The sequence below is a fragment of the Procambarus clarkii genome, chromosome 83 (assembly GCF_040958095.1).
Source record: "Procambarus clarkii isolate CNS0578487 chromosome 83, FALCON_Pclarkii_2.0, whole genome shotgun sequence".
Lineage (NCBI taxonomy): Eukaryota > Metazoa > Arthropoda > Malacostraca > Decapoda > Cambaridae > Procambarus > Procambarus clarkii.
The window spans coordinates 12470473-12492993 of NC_091232.1; the positions used below are offsets into that span (position 1 = coordinate 12470473).

The 22521-nt window shown below is 40.0% G+C and overlaps 1 protein-coding gene and 1 long non-coding RNA gene across 2 annotated transcripts; both read right to left on the minus strand.

The window, feature by feature from the left end:
- Nucleotides 1-233: 233 nt before the first annotated feature.
- On the minus strand, nt 234-12634 carry LOC123768785 (cubilin-like). The gene is made up of 3 exons (XM_069316224.1): nt 12534-12634; nt 6850-6935; nt 234-4914 (listed from the first exon to the last, which is right to left on the minus strand). Exons 1-3 carry the CDS (start codon nt 12632-12634, stop codon nt 299-301), a joined length of 4803 nt encoding a protein of 1600 aa, XP_069172325.1. The 3' UTR covers nt 234-298.
- A 5279-nt stretch (nt 12635-17913) lies between these two features.
- On the minus strand, nt 17914-21183 carry LOC123768625 (uncharacterized). The gene is made up of 3 exons (XR_011225402.1): nt 21078-21183; nt 19065-19601; nt 17914-18904 (listed from the first exon to the last, which is right to left on the minus strand). It is a non-coding gene; the product is annotated as an uncharacterized lncRNA (long non-coding RNA).
- Between the last annotated feature and the right edge of the window lie 1338 nt (nt 21184-22521).

Sequence of the window (22521 nt, forward strand, 5' to 3'; positions counted from 1 at the left end):
AAATTCCTGTTTCATTTTTTCCTCCGTGGTCTGACATTGTCATATATATATATATATATATATATATATATATATATATATATATATATATATATATATATATATATATATATATATATATATATATATATATATATATATATATATATATATATATATATATATATATATATATATATATATATATATATATATTTTGGGATGCACGGAGAAGACAATATGTGAGCGCAAGTCGGAGACCCTTAAGGCTAACCCCGGCTGCTGCTGCTACCTCGTTGGTGGAGTGCATATTTCCAGATCAAGTCATGACGTGTACTGAAGCAACAAAGACGGCTAATGAGGAGGACGAATACAGGCTGAGAAACATGTATCGGCCCTCGGCATGCAAAGTGCGCATGACTTGCCCACCACAGAGTCGCTGGACAACTTCCGTTTCCCCATGTACTAGGAGAAAGCTTTCGCTGCACTCTGAGTTGCTGGGTACGTAGGCACCCCAGATTCGCAGCGTGAGACCCTTGTTCCCAGTGGGAGCCCGAACGCGCCACGTTGAGATCCAGTTACGATTACCTTGAAAGCCCAGAATCGTGACCGGAGCACCCATTGCAACATCCCATACACCCTGAACTTCTACTCTCTCGTACTGTAAGTTGAACCCAGTCTTGAGGCCCAAACTACTACCGGAGAAGGTTACTGTAGCTGGGCCGTCCAGCTGTATGTAGCTTGGTAACTGTAGCGTACTTACGGTGATAACACGTTCGAGATCTGCAAGAATCAGGGAGTCCAGTTTTGGTTGTATATCAAGGTATGTGATGGTAATGAAGAGAGGGTTCCTGGAAGTCCAAGCACAAGTGAGAGGCCCAGTGAACACATCAGGATAATTCGGAGATGACAATTGGCCCACTGAGCCTTCTAGTACCACCAGCTCTCCTCCACACCCACTTGCACGGTAAGAGAATTCCACAGGTGGTAACGGAGGAGCCCTTACTACCAACAATACGTCTTGCGTAGACAACACGGCCTGAAAATCATCACCTACACAATATCTTTTACCGTCACTCAGGAACCCAGTGGTGGTTATCACCACACTACCTGCGTGACATTTGGTACCTCTCTCCCAGTCTGGTTCTTCTGTGGGCTGGACACTTGTCCCTGGCGAGTGTCCTCGCTCTTGACGGCTGCTGGACTCCTTCAGGGGAGATATGGACATCACGCGTCCTTGGTTGGGTCGTAGACGAAATAAACAATAATCAGTATTTGGGAAAGAATCCAAAGTACTAATTTTGCCTTCCTCTTCGATGCCAGTGTCAATGTCTCCACCGCAGCCAGATACGACAGCCCGAACACTGAAGACGAACCCTGAACTTACGTAACGTGAATCGGACGTAAACACAACCTTTAACTGATTTCCGACACTTCGTATTCCCTGGTTAGCAGCAGAGCCTCTGAATATGACGACAGGATCCTTTGAATACAAAGGATCAAACACCTCAAACGAATCTGATTCATGAATATCAAACTCAACGATCTTCAGCTTTACCCTATCGCTTATGTTGGTTATATTCGTCTGGACAAGCCACACACACTGCATGTTTACTGGATAAATGTCACCATACCCAAGGGATTGTATTGTTACAGCTGTATCATTATTCAACATTACTATGCCTCCACATTCATTGACCTTATAGCGTATCTTGTAACCTTCATATTTATTGGCAGTCGTGGTGACGAACCGGAGAGAGAACGGTGTTTCAATGAGCAAAATTTGATTCAAGGTCGGCAGCCGTGAAACATCAATAACAGTACTCACTCCATCTTTAATTATGCACAGCGAATCTAGCGACGTGTTTAAAGGAAGATCGAGATATTCGACTTCCATAATAACAGTTCTGTTTATATTTTCAGAATCAAATTTGACGTTGCAGGTTAATCCAGAGGGATAGGTGGTGTCGTGATGGGAACTGGGCGACTTGACCACCCCTTCGCTGCCCGCCTGGACAATTAAGCAAGAGTGGCAGGGGGATGTTACTGGAAGATCTCTCGACACCTGAAACATGAAACTCACACTCCGTGGGAAGGGCTTAACAACGACCAAGAATTCCGTCGTCGTTATCAACGAAGTTGTAATCATAGAAGACAGCTGCTTTAGGGTGTGGAAAGACCCATCGGTGGAGACACTGAGGTAGGTAAGAGCTTTCTTGCTTCCCGTGGCCACATCCAACACAATTCTATTACCACCGCTTAAAAATCTGTAAACACAAGTATATCTCGCGTTTGCAGTTCTGCTTCTCACGATAATGTTCTTTTCTTTCACGTCAAATATTTCCCCACATACGTATTTGACTGGTTCCACAAGAACCATGAAACTGCTTGGGATATCATCGTCTGGAATGATAGGGTTTATGAGCAATTTTTCGCTTATAACTGAATACGTATTTCTCCAGTCTTTGATACAAAGTGTGCTCTTTATAGCTGTTTCGGCGTTGATGACCTCTAGAGGGCAGGCAGAGGGATGTGTCGTGGAGAGCAACGTATACTGAATGGCAGACACCACTTTTCTGCCGTTGCTTGAACTCACCACCTGCGAACAGTGACGGTTACCTGAATTTTGTACTATTACAGGTGCCGTTGTTAAGTGAAGGATTGAATTACAGTCTGAAAACGTGGCATATGCGTTGGCTTGAATCTTTACATTGTTCTCTCTGGTGAGGATCATATATTTGTCAGAAGGTTGAATGAAATGTAACGTTCTGGGATTATAACTATAAATATCACTATACAGACCAGTTTGTGATACTCTTGTATTTTCCACACGCTTAAAGTCCAGAACCAGAAGGCTGTTTTTACCCTGTAGGACCCAAACACAAATTTTCTCCAGCTTTTTAAGAGGAGGAGAATGTAGGTCCACACCCTCTCTGGGTCTCAGTTCGTAGTTTCCTCCACAGTCAGAATCATAGAAAGTCCTGAATTCCACCTGGAAGTCTTCAGAGACGTCATTCCGTTCTGAAGAATAGAACAATTTTATGACGTTTCCAGCAGTAATAAAGGTATGTCCTCCCATTCTTCCACAAAACAGCTCCGTTCCATTGACGCCCTTGTCTTCTATTGACAAGTAGCTGCCTTCGCTACATGGTTCCCGTCTTTGGAGATTGAATTTATTAAAGCGGACACTGAAGCGGTTTGCTGTGGTACTGTTGATGGTGATGGTGCAGGCAGTGTAGGCCGGACTGTCCATGAAATGACTGGGGGACTTTATGACCCAAGTGTCTTCATCCGGCCTCTCAACACTGCACTCATCTCTTCTCATGTCCTGTGCCGAGGCATATATGGAAAAACCTTTATGAGAGTGAATATTGAACGAATCACTCTTGAAATGGAGTTTCAATTCTTTGCTCTCAGTCACATACTCAAAATTTTTTTGGGCTCCACAAAAATTCTTCTTTAGACCAATCGCTTCATCAATTATCTGCAAGGCGTCATAGCGACAGTTAGCGTGCTTCTCTATGTCGAAGTCTACGAATCGTAGACTTGAGACGTAGCTGCTGTTTATGTGATATATGATTGTCCACCAGCAGTTGGATGAAGGTTCGTAGCCATTTGGATATCTATTGGAGTTTATTACAACGGACGAACTGGCAGTTACAGTTAAAGTGTTGTCACAAGATTGTGTTTTAGTTACTGGCAATAATTTAAATCGTAAACCCGGACGAAGATCCGGATTCGGTGGAATTTTCTTTAAAAACGAATTAGCAATAAACGTTACAGAGAAAATGTATGATAAATAAATATTCTCCTGTTTGTACGTTTCATATGTTCCAAATAAGTTTGTAGAAATCAATAAGGAATCCGAATTTTCTTCTCCATTTTGGTGGTTAATCAACTTCAAAGCCATTTCTGTCTTTGAGACAATTAACCAATGACAGCGAGAATCAGTCGGGTATGTCAGTGGGAAATTTGGGGTAGAAAAAATTAATGATTCATTTCCTATAGTTTTATGAATCATTCCACAAGTGGATTTAATCCCCTGCACTTTGATTACGAAACCTCTTTTGTTGATTGTATTATCACTCATAAATGCTAAGGCTAAAGAATTTCCCATGGAGATGAAGGTCTCATTGTACTCAGCACCACAGTAGACAGCTGTTTTACCCACAGCGAGGTCTGTGATCTTGAGGGAATCACTGCTACAATCAGAGCCCTCGAGCTCAAAATCTTGAATCCACACTTTGACTTGATCATAATTACTGTCTTTATGGGCAACAACAGTCCAGATGCATCGAGAGTTTGCCGGGTAGTTTGAAGGGTAATTTGGAGATTTAATGGTGTGGTAGTTGCTTGAGGCAGTAATAACACCACCACAATGATCACTCTTGACTGGTGTTGCCAGGGTCGAGGCTGGAGGACCGGCGTAGCCTCGGGAGCTCATTGAGTCTTTAACATCCATTGTCTTGGCCGCCGTCAAGTCCCGACTGCCGTAACTCCTAATGAACTCATCAATGAAAATATTAACAGAATTCGGCTGTGCGGAATCAGTCCTCTTCAAGTTATTTGCTATTTTCTCCTTCACCAAGTCCGTGTGAATGGCTTGGGTGCTTTGCATATCTGTGACTCTGGTCTCTGGAGCTGCGTTCTCAAGTGCGTCATCTAAACGTAGCTGATATGAACTATCCTCCTCAACAGCGCCTCCTGACGTTCTTTCCTTACCATCTTCCTTATCATCTTCCTTATCGCTTGATTGTGTAGATCTTAGAATCCTAAGGTTTTGCGCGTTCTCAATAGATCCAAGTCCATCGTTTTCTCTGGCATCGATGCCGGTTTTTTTCTTCTCTTCCTCGACAGCATTGGGTTTAGGGACCCGGTGGGTAGTATCCTCGCTGGTGCTGGCGTCTCCCTGTGATGAACCAGCAACCACTTGAGCTGTTGAGGAGATTAACGTATTGTAGATTAGCTCATTACTGGAAGATCGTTAGTGGCAAAATATATATAAGTTGTACATAAATTGTAAACATTAAAACATGAATTAAATACATTTTTACATAATAATTAATTGCATATCATTTCAAAATAGATCCAAAAAATGTAATATTATTTATTTGCATATTATCGTGCATTAAATATAGTAATAAAATAGTTTTTGAAAGATTCTTGCTATCCATATATATATATATATATATATATATATATATATATATATATATATATATATATATATATATATATATATATATATATATATATATATACATCCAGGGTTCCTGCCCGCCATCTGAGGAGCTGGAGGAACTCGACAACCTATGACAACCATCTTTGTAACCTATATGTAACTCCTTTTTTGTAACAAAGTTCAAATAAAGTAAATATATATGTGTACATACAAAAGAATGGGGGTGGTAGGAGAAGATAATATTAGTGTTCAGTGAGAAACCACAAGGTCTCCTCTGAATACTTTTTATTTTCTTCTCCGAGGCTATGGGTCCCCACATTGGCACCAGAGGTGGTACCCTATATATATATATATATATATATATATATGTCGTACCTAGTAGCCAGAACTCACTTCTCAGCCTACTATTCAAGGCCCGATTTGCCTAATAAGCCAAGTTTTCCTGAATTAATATATTTACTATAATTTTTTTCTTATGAAATGATAAAGCAACCCTTTTCTCTATGTATGAGGTCAATTTTTTTTTATTGGAGTTAAAATTAACGTAGATATATGACCGAACCTAACCAACCCTACCTAACCTAACCTAACCTATATTTATAGGTAAGGTTAGGTTAGGTAGCCAAAAAAGCTAGGTTAGGTTAGGTTAGGTAGGTTAGGTAGACGAAAAAACATTAATTCATGAAAACTTGGCTTATTAGGCAAATCGGGCCTTGAATAGTAGGCTGAGAAGTGCGTTCTGGCTATTAGGTACGACATATATATATATATATATATATATATATATATATATATATATATATATATATATATATATATGGCACGTATGTATTTGTTTGTATTAAATTTAGCTATTCATCTCAGTTTCATGTATTGTGTGTGTGTGAACCTGCAGGATGCAGTTCTAAACATTCTTCAATATCTACAACAAAGAGTAGTAATAACAGGACTCCACTCATTACTGTACACCTGGGTTACCTAGGGAACACTGCCTCAGGTATACACCCTCCGAACAACTATCATCACACACACACACACACACACACACACACACACACACACACACACACACACACACACACACACACACACACACACACACACACACAAACACACACACACACACACACACACACACACACACACACACACACACACACACACACACACACACACACACACACACACACACACACACACACACACACACACACACACACACACACACACACAAACACACACACACACACACACACACACACACACACACACACACACACACACACACACACACACACACACACACACACACACACACACACACACACACACACACACATACACACACACACACACACATGGAGTCCCGCTGGGGTCAGTCCTTGGACCTATATTGTTTCTGATATATGTAAATGATCTCCCAGAGGGTATAAAATCGTTCCTCTCATTGTTTGCTGATGATGCAAAAATTACGAGGAGGATTAAAACAGAGGATGATAGTAGGAGGCTACAAGATGACCTAGACAGACTGAATGAATAGTCCAGCAAATGGCTACTAAAGTTCAACTTGAATAAATGCAATGTGGTGAAGCTAGGCAGTGGAAACAGGAGGCCAGACACAGGATACCGAATGGGAAATGTACTTCATGAAACGGACAGAGTGAAAGATCTAGGAGTTGATATCACACCTAACCTGTCTCCTGAAGCCCACATATAAAGAATGACATCTGCGGCATACGCGAGGCTGGGCAACATCAGAACAGCCTTCAGGAACCTGTGTGAGGAATCATTCAGAACCTTGTACACAGCATATGTAAGACCAATCCTGAAGTATGCGGTCCCAGCATGGAGCCCGTACCTTGTCAAACATAAGACGAAGATGGAAAAAGTTCAGAGGTATGCCACTAGGCTAGTCCCAGAACGAAGAGGCATGAGTTACGAGGAAGGGCTGCGTGAAATGCACCTGACGACACTGGAAGACAGAAGAGTAGGAGACATGATCACTACCTACAAAATTCTCAGAGAAATTGACAGGGTAGATAAAGATAAACTTTTTAACACTGGTGGTACGCGAACAAGGGGACACAGGTGGAGACTGAGTACCCAAATGAACCACAGGGACGTTAAAAAGAACTTTTTCAGTGTCAGAGTAGTAAACAAGAGGAATGTATTAGGCAGTGATGTGGTGGAGGCTGACTCCATACACAGTTTCAAATGTAGATATGATAGAGCCCAGTAGGCTCATGAATCTGTACACCAGTTGATTGACAATTGAGTGTCCGGACCAAAGAGCCAGAGCTCAACCCCCGCATGCACAACTAGGTGAGGAAAAACTAGGTGAGTACACCGACGACGTTGGTACAACTTCTTACCACCTCAGACACGCTTGGACACCTTCAACGTTTTTTGTTTAACAGTTTTATGATGTCAGTCTTTATGCTCAGGGATGGATTGTTGACCGTGGGAAATATGTCACATATTACTTCTTCCAAGACTTTTATCGTCAGGATTACTTGACGCCGGCTATTCCCCACTGGCTAATTTAATTACGTGGGAACCAGGTACTAGAGTGAAGTACATTTAATATGTGATTACACTCTGCAATGCTTAACACTTCTTTTTATATTGCAACTGTTACCTCTAGTTCTATTGCAAATTTTATTACCATTACTGTAAGCTAGTTACACCTGTTTGCTCTCGTCATGAATTGTTGGATGCAACTTGTTTAATTAGAATTTATTATATAATGTTAGTATCTAATAGGAGCCGGGAACCACCAATATATATATATATATATATATATATATATATATATATATATATATATATATATATATATATATATATATATATATATATATATATATTTATTTATATTCTACAAATCAGCTTTTTTTTTCAAAATAACGTATTAAATTTATATGGAAATTCTGAAGTTTCCTGAGGGTTTGTTGGGTTAGAGCTGTGACCTCAGAGAGCCCAACTGGTTACTAATACACGACCGCAGGAGGATGAGTTTCTCACCTCCATTGTGTTGGCTGAACTATTCCAAAGGTTCTTAACAATATTGATCACTTCCAACAGTGAAGCGGATTCAGGAGTCCCGTTCCCCACCAGTAAGTCTTTCCTTAATACCTACACGATATGAATCACTTTTCCTCATTCTCAGTGATTCCTCAGAGAATTCAAGTTTAGGTTGTTGTTGTTGTTGTTTTAGATTTAGCTATTCAGAACGAAGTGTCCATGTAGCACGGGTTATGGTGAGCCCGTAATGCCAAGTTTAGGTATTTGTGTCTGTTTTGAGTCACCCAAGAGGTGACACAGGCATTAATAGTCCGTGATCCTAGCACGGGCTCATGACATATTTATCTAGCATTTACCCTCATTTATTTAATATTTATCAATGTTTACGTAATGTTTATCTACATTTAAGTAATATTTATACACATTTATTTAATATTTATTCACATTTACGTAATATTTATCCGCATTTACCTAGTATATATCCATATTTCCTTCGTATTTACTATGTTTACTTAGTATTTATCCATATCTACCTTGTACTGTAGGTACCATAGTTTTAACTGTTTTCTATCTTTTAGTTCATCATCAACATTTTGAGTAACATACTGCCAATGTTTTTAGTTTTAAATCTTCATTTTCTCTGGCTTAGATGTCTTGTCAGTAGTAATTCCCTCGTGTCTGTATCGTGATCCATATTGTAAAGTAATTGTATCGTATGTTACTTTATATTCAGTTACTCCTTATTATGTATTTTTTTCTAAGTATATTTTAAGTATTAGTATGCAAATTTCTTTCACGTGATCATGTAAAACCCTATTCACCCAATTCTCGAAAATACAATCCACAGAGATGTAATATTGCTGGAGATTCTACTACTACTCTAGTAGTAGATTCTCTACTACTCTAGTAGAGTAGACTAGTACTCTACCTGCTATTGACATTTATTTCATGCATTCCCTGTTTAGGATTCATGAGGCTGTTAGCATTCTCCTGGTCATCGTACCGACGGGCATGTGTGTGAACTGTTGGCTCTGTCACTTCTGTTCGTATTCTCTTGGTTCTGCTGCTTGAGCAGATATTTTATTCTGCCAATTGTTTCACGTTTATGCTTCACATGATACTGTTTAACCCTTGCCATTTTCAGCTGTTTATGCTGTTTTGTTACACATTATTTTACTAAATAAACTAAACTCACAAGCGTTTTATATTTACCCAATCCGAAGTTAGTATATTTTTTAGAACGTGCCATCATATGGGTATTATTAGTAGTGTACCTGATAATAAGGTAGTGTACCTCACACCTGGTGTAGCCAGGTGTGGCGAGTCAGTACCTTAAAGACTCCCTTTAGCGCTTAAATAATTATCTGACCTGCGAGCTGCTCGTGTGTGAGGAATTCGTGAGGTGCCTTGCGTACAGGAGATAAATCGTGTATGTTGAATTAAACTTGATTTTTTAAGTCAATATAAATAATGCGTGAGTCGCTGAAATGCTTATAAATAAAAATATTTGTCTTGGATTCGTGTCTGGTGGTCTAGTACACGAAGGGAACATGTGTCTTAGTGTTGACAGATAAGGAGCGAATCCATTTGTGTGAGTTATTAGTGATATTATCTAGCTTGGGGCGCGGATATGTGCTATGTATTACATCATGGCTTAAAGATTGGTGCAATATATTCTAGCCTGGCGCGGAGGTAGGTATAATATACTCCTGACTGGGGCGTAGACTGGAATAATATAATATTGACTGGGGCATAGACGGGTACAATATACTCTAGTCAAGGGGTATATGGTAGAGGAGTATGCGTAAGGTGAAGGCTAATATACGTTGAATCCAGCGGCAATCATATTATATTGCAAAGCATTTTCGATTTTTCTCAAATTACTGCACGAGAGTAAGTCATTTTGAGATGGTGTATCGGCCAATTTATTCCCGGAATTTGTGAATCACAATTTTTCACAGCCAGAAGTACACTTGTACACAGGCAGGCCTGGCAATAACTAACATGACATCTTACACACTTTTGATTGGCAAGCATGGCAAGCTAACTTTTTAGCAAGCTTGCCAATTAGCTTTTTGATTGGCAAAAGTTGTGTTAGCTGACAGATGCAACTCGCTATCCCAAAATGTATTTGCACAGACGAAAATACAACAGTATTTTTCATATAGCTTAAGAATACATATATCATATAATAGGGGATATTGAAGAAAACCTTTCGTCCTTATTCAACAGCAGCTCCTGCTTACATTCAACCAAACTCCCTTTAAATACATATCCCCTAACCCACCCCTCAAACAGTGTAGTGATTCACGTACGTGACTCAAAAAACACACTTAAATTATCAAGACACTTTAGTAGTGCAAGCAACCCTAACCATATCATACATGCAGGATCAGATTTAACAGCTTGAGAGTTCCGCCAACCCCAGCTGGGCTGCGTGACCGATATTCACGGAATCCATCCTGTCATTTGCGATACACAAGCGATAATAACATATATCTTCGACATCCGGAGGGCAGGTTGTTGGCATCCTGTTTCTGGGAGCAGTGGAAGTATTAGGGTGATCTGAACACACTAGCAGTATCAGGCGGGGCATTTGCAGTATCAGGGTGATCTAGTGGCGGTATTCGGATGATCTGGGGAATAACTATAGTATTAGGGGTGTTCCAGAGGCATTATCGGGATCAGTGGGATGTCGAAGCATGAAGGGTATCCAGAGAAATCTGGGTTTACGGAAAGCTTCTGTTAAGGCTTCATCGTCGATGATGAATCACAAAACATTAATCTGTACAGGGAAGCAACAATGGTAACTCTGTGTGGCCTTAGTCTGGAGATAACTTCCAATATGTCATCAATGTGGCTGGGTGGATAATTACGAAACATTTACTGAAGCACGTAAGAGTCTATCCAACTGGATGTCACTACTTTTCTAAGCATTTATCCGATGCCTAATTACCATTTCCAGGCATTTTTATGGCATATATTTGAGGAAATGGCAAGAGATAATTAAACTTTATTGAGGAAGTATATAATCGTCAGTACTCGGACTGGAAAAACCCCCCAAGGGTGATGAGAGAACAAGAAACTAGAGCAGACGAACCGGGTTCTCTGATGTATCGGTTAATATTAACTAATTATTATTATTATTATTATTATTATTATTATTATTATTATTATTATTATTATTATTATTATTATTATTATTATTATTATTATTATTATTATTATTATTATTATTGTTGCTGTTCTTATTACGTTATATCCTTTCCAAGTTACAATTTCGATCGAAAATATTCATTACAAATTTTGGGGGGTCCTTTTTTATATAATTATGTATAAAGTTCACATATAACTTGACACAGACTATGAGCACTGTGTAATGACAAGTGTATTGGAATAATACATTATTAATACAGCAATACCTTGTACTACAACGGTGAAGGAAGACACAGGTGTTGCCAGCGAGATGATCAAGGCACGTTAAGGATGCTGCCTTCCGCTACAGCATCCCAATTACGATGCCTAGATAGTTTTTCTTGTTATTAGAGGGTCAGCGTTTGTGACCTTTCTGTCTCTGTCTCTCTCTCTCTCTCTCTCTCTCTCTCTCTCTCTCTCTCTCTCTCTCTCTCTCTCTCTCTCTCTCTCTCTCTCTCTCTCTCTCTCTCTCTCTCTCTCTCTCCTCTCTCTCTCTCTCTCTCTCTCTCTCTCTCTCTCTCTCTCTCTCTCTCTCTCTCTCTCTCTCTCTCTCTCTCTCTCTCTCTCTCTCTCTCGGTTATCTCTGTTTATTCATGTTTATCTTTGTTTATCCCACTGAAGCCCCGTTTATTGTCGAAAATTATTTTCTCTCTTATTATATTGTACTGTCGGAGATTGTATTATATTGTTTTTCCCCTCGCCCATTGTAGGTTTCTTTGACTAGTTGAGTTACGATATTTTTAATTACGACGACAGAATCACATTCCTATGAGAAAAAGTCTTAAGGATAATATATTTATGCATTGGAAGACACCGTGAAAACCGGCTCTGTATTAAGTGGGAGGACAGGCTGGACCAAGCCCAACAGAGTGCTGAGTTTATACCTAGAAATTTTAAGTATTTTAACACCAGGAATAATGTTGACACTGAAAAGCGCATCACAATTAAATGAACTATCAGGGAGAAAGCGCCAAGCCATTATGACTACATAGCACTGGGAAGGGAGTCAGGATAAGGATTTGAGATGGGACGGGGGGAAGGAATGGTGCCCAACCACTTTGACACCATTCACCACTTGGACATTATATATCACAATTAAATGAACCTTTGTTTAATCTTCAGCAATGACCGTGCTAAAGGGTAAAGTACTCACCACTGGTAGCACAGCACACCAGGAGCAGCAACAGCAGTAGCAGTAGGTGCAGCTGGCTCACACAACACCGTCCGGCTCCCAGCTGGCTCACACAACACCATCCGGCTCCCATCGTCATTTTCCTTTCGCCGCAACAGTCTGGATTATTCACACTAGCTGTTCTTTATTGCACGCGATCTGTTCTTTACCGCTAAATAAACAGAAAAATTATGTTGTTCACTTATTTTCTTTTATGTTCCACAAGCTGCATTCCCGTTCACAGGTTTTGATGAGAGCTTCTCTGAAGTCTTCAAAAAACGCTATTTATGTTCTCATTGTTTTGAAATATTAATTGTCTTTGTAGATTCATTAATTTCTCACAATACACGTGTTTTCAGACTCCTTCGGAACTATGTGATCAAAGCAGCATTTTCGGGTTGTGTGATCATTCTAATAACAGCTTGTTTTGTTTACGAGAAATTGGTAATAATCAGCTGAAAATCAGGTGGCTGATGTATATAGCCCGTGATATACACGGGCTATATACGGGTTATATATATATATATATATATTTGACGCAGCTTCGTATATACAAGCTGGAGGTCACGGACGGAAAACGTTTTACGCTCTGTCTTCTAACTAAAGAGGAGAACAGAGATCCAGATAAGAATGGGACACTGCTTGACACAGAGACCATTACGGGCGTGCATGGTATAGTGGATGCACCGAGGGCAAGAGAGCTGTGGGTGGGAAGGTGCGTTCACTTGCAAGCTGCACCTTGGAGTGAGGCGGGGGCCTTCCCTCCCGTCGGGGTCAACCACACTCACCCGGCAACATCTCGCTTCCCTTTCCTGACACGGCGGTCAGAAGTAGGCCACAGAGTTAGCGACTGTGAGAGGTAATATACTAAGATTATAACCTGCGTAAATATTTTAGCTCACAGTCGACTTGAGAATGGTCCAGGACGGACCGAAACGTTGTCGGTGAGATCAGCACCAAGTAGCACGGGCTATGGTGAGCCCGTAGTGGACTTACCTGGCAGAGGAAGGGGGCTGCAACTGAACACCGTGCAAATAACGTTGGAAGACTTACAACAACGAACTCCTGCACTATTTTGTTGATTTGATGTTGGTAAGAAAACGATGAGTAGTTTTCAGAATGTTATCTGTGAACCATCTTGGTTAGCCCTACCCTCTGTGTGCCGTGTTTATCCTACATTAAATGCAATGTTTGACTGGAGTTTTTTTTTTATTTATGAATGTATATAACTGTATATTTAAATGTTTATGTTCAGATGTTCAGTTGTTTGAATATATATATTATATATATATATATATATATATATATATATATATAACTGAAAACTCACACCCCAGAAGTGACTCGAACCCATACTCCCACAACTGGTATGTACAGGGACGCCTTAATCCGCTTGACCATCACGACCGGACATAAGGAAGTGATAGCCGAGGCTATATGAACCACTTCCCCGCCGGCACTCGGATGGTAATCTTGGGCATAGCATTTTATCAAATCACCTCATTCTTTGGGGCACACGTGAGGAACACAAATGCAAAATGTCCGGTCGTGATGGTCAAGCGGATTAAGGCGTCCCTGTACATACCAGTTGTGGGAGTATGGGTTCGAGTCACTTCTGGGGTGTGAGTTTTCAGTTGTATATAGTCCTGGGGACCATTCAGGCTTGTTTGCATATATATATATATATATATATATATATATATGTGTGTGTGTGTGTGTGTGTGTGTGTGTGTGTGTGTGTGTGTGTGTGTGTGTGTGTGTGTGTGTGTGTGTGTGTGTGTGTGTGTGTGTGTGTGTGTGTGTGTGTGTGTGTGTGTGTGTGTGTGTATGAGGCCCAAATGTATGTATATGTAGCCAGAATGCACGTATGTTTTATCTAAATAGTTATAGTTTGCATATATGTATTATAACTCAACAATATTTTTTGGCCATTAATGCAAACTTGTATTCTAGGAGAATACAACGCATATATATATATGTATGTATGTATGTATGTATGTATGTATGTATGTATGTATGTATGTATGTATGTATGTATGTATGTATGTATGTATGTATGTATGTATGTATGTATGTAGTGACCTGTTGTGTTTGCGGGTGTTAAGCTTTGGCTCTTTGGTCCCGCCTTTCAAACATCAATCAACTGGTGTACAGATTCCTGAGCCTACTGGGTTCTATCATATCTACAATTGAAACTGTGTATGGAGTCAACTTCCACCACATCACTTCCTAGTGCATTCCATTTACTAACTACTCTGATACTGAAAAAGTTCTTTCTAATGTCTCTGTGCATGAATGTATGCATGAATATACACCAAGGGCTACCGAGGTACTTACAAACACGTGTCGTTTAAATAAAAAAACGATTATGTTAGCGACAATTATATCTTGAGGTTATCTTGAGGTTATCTTGAGATGATTTCGGGGCTTTTTTTAGTGTCCCCGCGGCCCGGTCCTCGACCAGGCCTCCACCCCCAGGAAGCAGCCCGTGACAGCTGACTAACACCCAGGTACCTATTTTACTGCTAGGTAACAGGGGCATAGGGTGAAAGAAACTCTGCCCATTGTTTCTCGCCGGCGCCTGGGATCGAACCCGGGACAGGATCACAAGTCCAGCGTGCTGTCCGCTCGGCCGACCGGCTCCCTATATATAAACTTTCAAATTTTTTCAGTTCCCAGCGCGTGAGTCTTTGTTGAAGCTTAACGAGAGAGAACGAGGACCATAAGAACAGGAGGCCAGACTCATGTAAACACACACTCCAGCCTCATAACATACATCCATTCTCCTGATAACAAGGTACACGACTATTCCAAATTTTGTTGCCCAACCACTTGGGCTGGACGGTCTCGCTTCATGCATGACGGCGTTCAATCCCCGACCGTCCAAGTAGTTAGGTATCGTTCCTTTCCCCACCCGTCGCATCCGAAATCCTTAGCCTGACCTCTTCCAAGTGCTATATAGTCGTAATGGCTTGGCGATTTCTCCTGATAATTCTCTCCTTGCATATTTCGTTCTTTAAAGCCTCGTTCATCGATAAAGTATAAACATATGTGTGTGTATACTCGTTATAGAATATATAACAATGAAATTATTTTCATCATTTACTTCTTATGTCTTGCGTTCAGTTCATTATTAGAACCTAAACTTAATTTAATTGTTTTACATTATAATCTGAGAGCTTAACAACCGGATGCAGTTATATTCACTGATTCAACTCACTCCTCCTCACTGAAGAGTATTTAAATATATTTATGTCATTACGGAAATATTAACAAAATGTTAAATTCAGAACATATAAATCAGACGATAACACTCAAGACAAAAGTGTAAAGTATTATGAACTCCTGGTGTTTATATGATGCCTTCGGCTCCTCACTGTTTTCGGCAGCAAAACACTTAGAAAGTGAGGAAGTGCAGGAACTTTCTTTACCTGCATTGAAATGGGCGACACTTAGCGAGTTCATTGACGTCTAAAAGTCACGAAAATTCTAACATTTGACGATATCATCAAGCAGTATTTTCCTCGGCTGTAATGAGATGATACCCACAAGAAGTTGTTTTTATATCATTCGTAACCAAGCGGTGCTGCAATGTTACATATCCATGTGGTATACCCAAATGGTGTAGTCAAGTGTCAATGTGATATACTTATGTGGCTAACCCAGCACTTAGAGAGAGATGAAGCAGTTTCAGATTTTGAAAGAAATTGTGTTGAAATCACAAAGCAGATGCTAAACATTGCGAAACTGTGTCCAGAGGAAGGCTTGTGGAGCGGAAGTGATACTTGAGTTGACTGTCTGGGGCTCTTAGACAAACTGGCGCCCAGTGATACGCTGACAAGCCGCCGTCGCTGCAGGTGTGACACCCCCGACACCATTTCCGCCTATAGCTGCATCGTGAGGAAACGTAGTCAATGTAAATACTCGAGTATAAACATGAAGCTCCCGAGACTAAAGGGAATGTCACCTACGGTAGCAACAGACTGCTATGAATATCCAACACAGACTGACGAACGGTGCATTTAGTGCTAAGTTCCAGCGACTCAATAGCACATGCTATTTTTCATGTGTTGTAGACATCACAGTGCTAGAACCCAACACATTGATCTTCGTCAAATGATCAGTCAACATCGTACATCCATATCAGTAGGGAGTAGCCTACTACTACTACTTGTAAAGTAAAAAAAAAAAAATACGAATAAGCTTAATTCTTTCATTTCAAACGGGGTTATCTTGAGATGATTTCTGGGCTTTAAGTATAACAGTAACACAGTAGGAGTTGACCATAACCTCGCTCTCCAACGGAAACTACATTGAAGGCAACAACATATATGACGGACGTCAAAACACCAGAGTTTGTCCTGCGCAACTTCCCGTCATAACATCAGACTTTTAGACACAGCTCCTCACCCGTCTGAGATCTGTTCATTCCTGTCTCGCTGTGCATCGCTATCGTTTCCGGCTGACAGACGTTTCCTCTTACCAGTGGTGCCCAAACCAGGAAGATACAGTGTAAGCATCTCAGTCACCACTGCCCGCGACATCAGTGGACCCTGAAACGTTTACAAACCATCCGCCACACTATTCCCGTTTTCTAAGATGAAGTTGGTGAGAGAGAGAGGAACATAAGACAAAATTATTCGACACACTTTTATTAATTGAAGAGGCTGCGAATGATTTATCCAAACGACTGTGGGCTCCGTCTTGCTGCATTGGAGCCCACAACCGAGAATATAGGAAACTGCAGAAGTCCTGTAGGCCTATGGTAACTAGCTCTTAGTTGTACTGACCCAAATTTCATATATATATATATATATATATATATATATATATATATATATATATATATATATATATATATATATATATATATATATATATATATATATATATATATATATATATATATATATATATATATGTGTGTATATCACGAAAATAAACACGTGATTAAGAATGTGACAATGTCAGACCACGGAGGAAAAATGAAACAGGAAATTTCCTTAAGTACTTTCGTATATTAAATACATCTTCAGAAGGTAGATACGATAAATACGACCTTCTGAAGATGTATTTAATATACGAAAGTACTTAAGGAAATTAAGGAAATATATATATATATATATATATATATATATATATATATATATATATATATATATATATATATATATATATATATATATATATATATATATATATATATATATATATATATATATATATATATATATATATATAATTCGTTTTTATATGAGAAAGTGGACTAGTGCACAGAAAAAAAATGTTTTAGCCAAATGCCGAATTACTGCAGCACAATAGTAACATTTCAGATAATGGGTATATAAACCACGTCTTAGAGTTAGGATATATTTTCACGAGAATATAATGAAAATGGAGACACGTCTTAAAGCTTGGAGGTATATACGTTGTATAATATAATTGATATAGATCTTTTGAATTATTATTATTAACAATCTTTGGTGTGCTGTTCACTGTTATATATAAGGTATATATATAACATATATATAAGGTATATATATTGACCAGAGTATCGGTCAAGAGTTAGCTATATGTTCATCTAATATTCACATTGCACAGGATGAACATTGCATCACATCACATGATACATGGAGTTAGGAAGAAACATGAGATGCGAGTGAAGTCTTCTAGCCAGCATTAGCATCACGAGAATTTCTTCCAATATCCCTGAGTGTATGAAATAGTTTCAAAGCCAAATGTATATCATACTATTTGGATTAAATCCATTGATAACTGTTAAGTCACAAGTTTGGTGTTGAAGAGGGTATGTCACAGCTCTGGTTCGAAGAGTTTAAATTCAAGTGCTCACTTGCAGGCGATGAGTCACAATAACGCGGCTAAAGAATGTTGACCAGACCACACACTAGAAGGTGAAAGGAACGACGACGTTTCGGTCCGTCCTGGACCATTCTCAAGTCGACTGTGTGAGACTGCCAGTCAAGTGCTCACTTGATTGGGAGTCTCACTGCTGGGACATTCTTCACATGCAACCGTCCGCTATAAGTAACTCCAACACGTTACCTAGAACTTAGAACTTAGAACTTGGACGCTTCTTCTTCACGTACAAGCACCCATGAAATCCTGAATCGAGCACTCGCGTACACAACACATAACTCTGAGGTCCCTAAGGGTTAGAATTTCTGAGTTTACATTTCTCTTCACTAGAGAAGAAACAGAAAATCTTGGGTAACTGTTGGCTGTTCTGACCTTCCTTGAGTAGACTTTTCTGTTGGACACATCATTTTTAAAGCTGTTAAGCGAGCTAAGGTGTTCTAAATGTTCTTGCGCTCCTCTGCGTTCGGAAAGCCCGCCTGGAAGATAAAATAATAAAAGTTAAAAGGTTATATCAAGCAAGAGGAATACAAAATAAGAGGAAGACAAACTAGGACAGTCGAACAGCTGTGAGAATAACGAGAAGAAAGATAAAGAATTCAAAGCTTTCACAGTACACCGAACCATGAAGTATATTACCTGAGGTCGACGTTTCACTGGCGGCCGGAGCAGGACCTCGAGTGGACCGTCGAGTGAGGTTGCAGACGGCATTAGCCGCCTGCAGGATATCTCTGGTCGAGCAGATCCTTCCAGTCCTCCTGGTGCGTAGAGATCGCGAGTCAACCACCACCACCATCACCGTCACTACCACTAGCAACACTGCGGTCTGGAAACTCATCATGGTAACTCTGTGACGCGGAAGTTCAGGAGGAAACTATGCAGGATCGGATACTTTTGATGAGAATTGATCTCCTTTTGACGGCGAAAGGTTACTCTTGTTCAAGGCACACTTGTTCAATATGCAGTTAACAAACGTTGGCTGATTTTTTTGAGGTTGAGAGGATATCAGGTCACAGCTTATGGAGAAGATACTGAAGAATGATAGCAGGAATATTGCTAGAGGCTGTGAATGTGTTCCGATATGCACTAGAGCTTATCAGTGTTCGGATATGGATTAAAAACTTCGGTGTTCCGTGTTAATAAAGTTACTTTCTGTTCTTCATATTCATGTTGCCTCTGGAAAGAGTAAAACAATATTATTAAACATTTAAAAAAAAGTTTTGAAAATTTACACTAGAATTTTGTTAAAATATAAGACAAAGATTAGAATTACTGAAGAAGATGTTTGACATTAGAGAAATAGGGGAAAATATTTATTAAGCATTTTTTTAATAAAATAAAACAATTAATTGTATTAACATTGCAACATTAGTGTGCAATGCTGATAAAATTAAGGTCAAGTTCTGGTCCAGGATTCATTTAACACTTATGAGATCTATCTCTTTCTCTTAACTCGATCATGGATGCATAGATTCAACTTACGTAACACTTTGTAAGATCCAATGCTCTATAAGGTCCCCATAACACTGATAACATTAAACTGAGAACGACCTCGTAGTGCTTCTAAGTTCGTAAACTGCTTAGTAAGTAAAAAACTTACCCTCCAAGACGGAGACGAGAGGTACAGATCCCTAAGCAAATCCGGAAGAGCTTGGTTACGTAAGACTTTTCTAGACGAAATAACACCACAGGAGACCAGGAGGCACGGCAGGAGGTGCAAAACAGCCCCGTTGAAAAATAGAGGTGCAGTAGGCGCGTTGAGAGAGAAAACTAACATTAAAAAGACCCCAAAACTTTTATAACACTCTACACATAAGGAGGCATAACTGGCCGACCTTTCACAGTGCTCAAAAACATAACTTAATAAACGCCATCGCAGGATATCTGATCAACCAGGCTGTGAGTCATATGTTAATCTGCTTGCCGCCGGGTCGAACGGCCTTATTAACCAGACTACTAACCATGAGGCCTGATCAGGGACCGGGCTGTAGGGACGTTGATCCTCGGAATCATCGTAAGGTAAACGAAAAATAAACACTGTCTAAGTGTTGTTGTGTTGTGAGCCACGTGTGAGTGTTGAGTAACGGTGAGGAACGCGCACCACCTTACTTCATCACTCCTCTCTTCCTGTGTCACACGTGTCTCCACCCAGAGGCTGTATGCACTTGATAACTAAACCAAAATATCTATATCTATACTTCTGAGAGAATGATATGTAATATAGACCTATAAGAACTACCTTATTCTCCAATAAGGATTGTACTAATAGCAACTGCTTAGTCAAACGTACAAAAATGAACTGTTGGAGCCCGAAAAGTTTACATTTCGTATTAGTAAGTGAGCCCAAGTGCAAATCTAGGTAAGGCTAGCCCCGAGCGTCTGGTCTCCAAATTTAGACAGACAGCCATTCTCTTTTGTCGTAAATATATATATATATATATATATATATATATATATATATATATATATATATATATATATATAATATTCTAGCCTCGACACCTCACTCACGACTATCAGAGTACATAATATCTCAACGTTAATTCTGAAAAAATATAATAAATAACCACCTAAATTCTAGGGTGTAGATACATAGAAACGATTAAATCAGTAGAGTACAAACTGTCACCTGTCTCATTCAGTTTTAAGTACATTTGGGGCCGGGCGCTGCAGCGATGTCTTGAGCACTCGGGACGCAGAAGAAAGACTCCAGTGGCTGTGGGGGAGACTATTGCTCGTCAGAGCCTCTCTAACCAAGAGCCTGGGACTGATAGTGTCTTAACCAATGGATACGCTGCGTATTTAATCCTCCCCGTCCATGGCTATAGCCAGGCTGCAAGACGCTGCTGTTCCACTTGACTTGCGACATTAAAAGCATTCTAACAACTGTCGTATTTCTTCTGTATTCTCGTTTCATCCATCCACTTTATAATTTCCACTAGTTGAGATGAATATACGGTTTGTGGCATTATCAACAGGCATTTAAAACGACAAAAAACGACTAGCTGTTGAAGGTAGTACACTGAGTATCTGGCAATGAGGCACACAACGAGGTAATGTTTGTAAACAAAACTGAGCTGTCAAGGAACCCACCCTGTGCGAGGAAATGCTCCCTCCCCCCCTTGCTGAACACCGATTCTATATTTAGTATCGTCTGTAAACACAATATTCTTTCTCCTATTTTTCCATTAGTCACTTGGGCAATATCTAATATACATTTAAAGCTGTCTAATGTTTATGTGGCTTATTTGGATTCTATAAATTTCACCTGTTTCCTGCTTACTGTAGCATCCATCACAAACCCAGAACCTATCTAATGACCAAACCACACACCGGAAGATGTGTGGACCGAAACGTCGGACCGAAACGACGACGTTTCGGTCCGTCCTGGACCATTATCAAGAACCTGTCTACCTTATAAATTTCCCTGAAAATTTTGTAACGTGTAATCACATCTCTAATCATTCAGTTTTTAATTGTGATGTGAGGACTAATTCCATTGTTCTTTCCACGTGTGTATATGTACTCACCTAGTTTAATGTGTGTATTAACCTAGTTGCATTCACCTAGTTGTGCTTGCGGGGGGGGGGGGGGGGGGTTGAGCTCTGCTCTTTCGGCCCGTCTCTCAACTGTCAATCAATCAACAGTCTCCGTGGTGTAGTGGTAAGACACTCGCCTGGCGTTCCGCGAGCGCTATGTCATGGGTTCGTATCCTGGCCGGGGAGGATTTACTGGGCGCAATTCCTTAACTGTAGCCTCTGTTTAACGCAACAGTAAAATGTGTACTTGGATGAAAAAACGATTCTTCGCGGCAGGAGATCGTATTCCAGGGACCATAGGATTAAGGACTTGCCCGAAACGCTACGCGTACTAGTGGCTCTACAAGAATGTAACAACTCTTGTATATATCTCAAAAAAAAACTGTTACTAACTACTAACACTGTGTATGTGTGTGTGTGTGTGTGTGTGTGTGTGTGTGTGTGTGTGTGTGTGTGTGTGTGTACTCACCTAGTTGTACTCACCTTGTTGTGTTTGCGGGGGTTGAGCTCTGGCTCTTTGGTCCCGCCTCTCAACCGTCAATCAACAGGTGTACAGA

What these genes read in the sequence shown, in the direction of transcription:
- LOC123768785 (XM_069316224.1), bottom strand. Translation starts at nt 12,634, where the DNA reads ATGGTGTTGTGTGAGCCAGCTGGGAGCCGGACGGTGTTGTGTGAGCCA. An exon ending in GGTGTGCTGTGCTACCAGTG is followed by an intron (nt 6,936 to 12,533) that starts GTGAGTACTTTA and finishes TTCCTCACACAG; the next exon opens with GTTCCTGAAGGCTGTTCTGA. An exon ending in GGCTTCAGGAGACAGGTTAG is followed by an intron (nt 4,915 to 6,849) that starts GTGTGATATCAA and finishes TCTCCTCAACAG; the next exon opens with CTCAAGTGGTTGCTGGTTCA.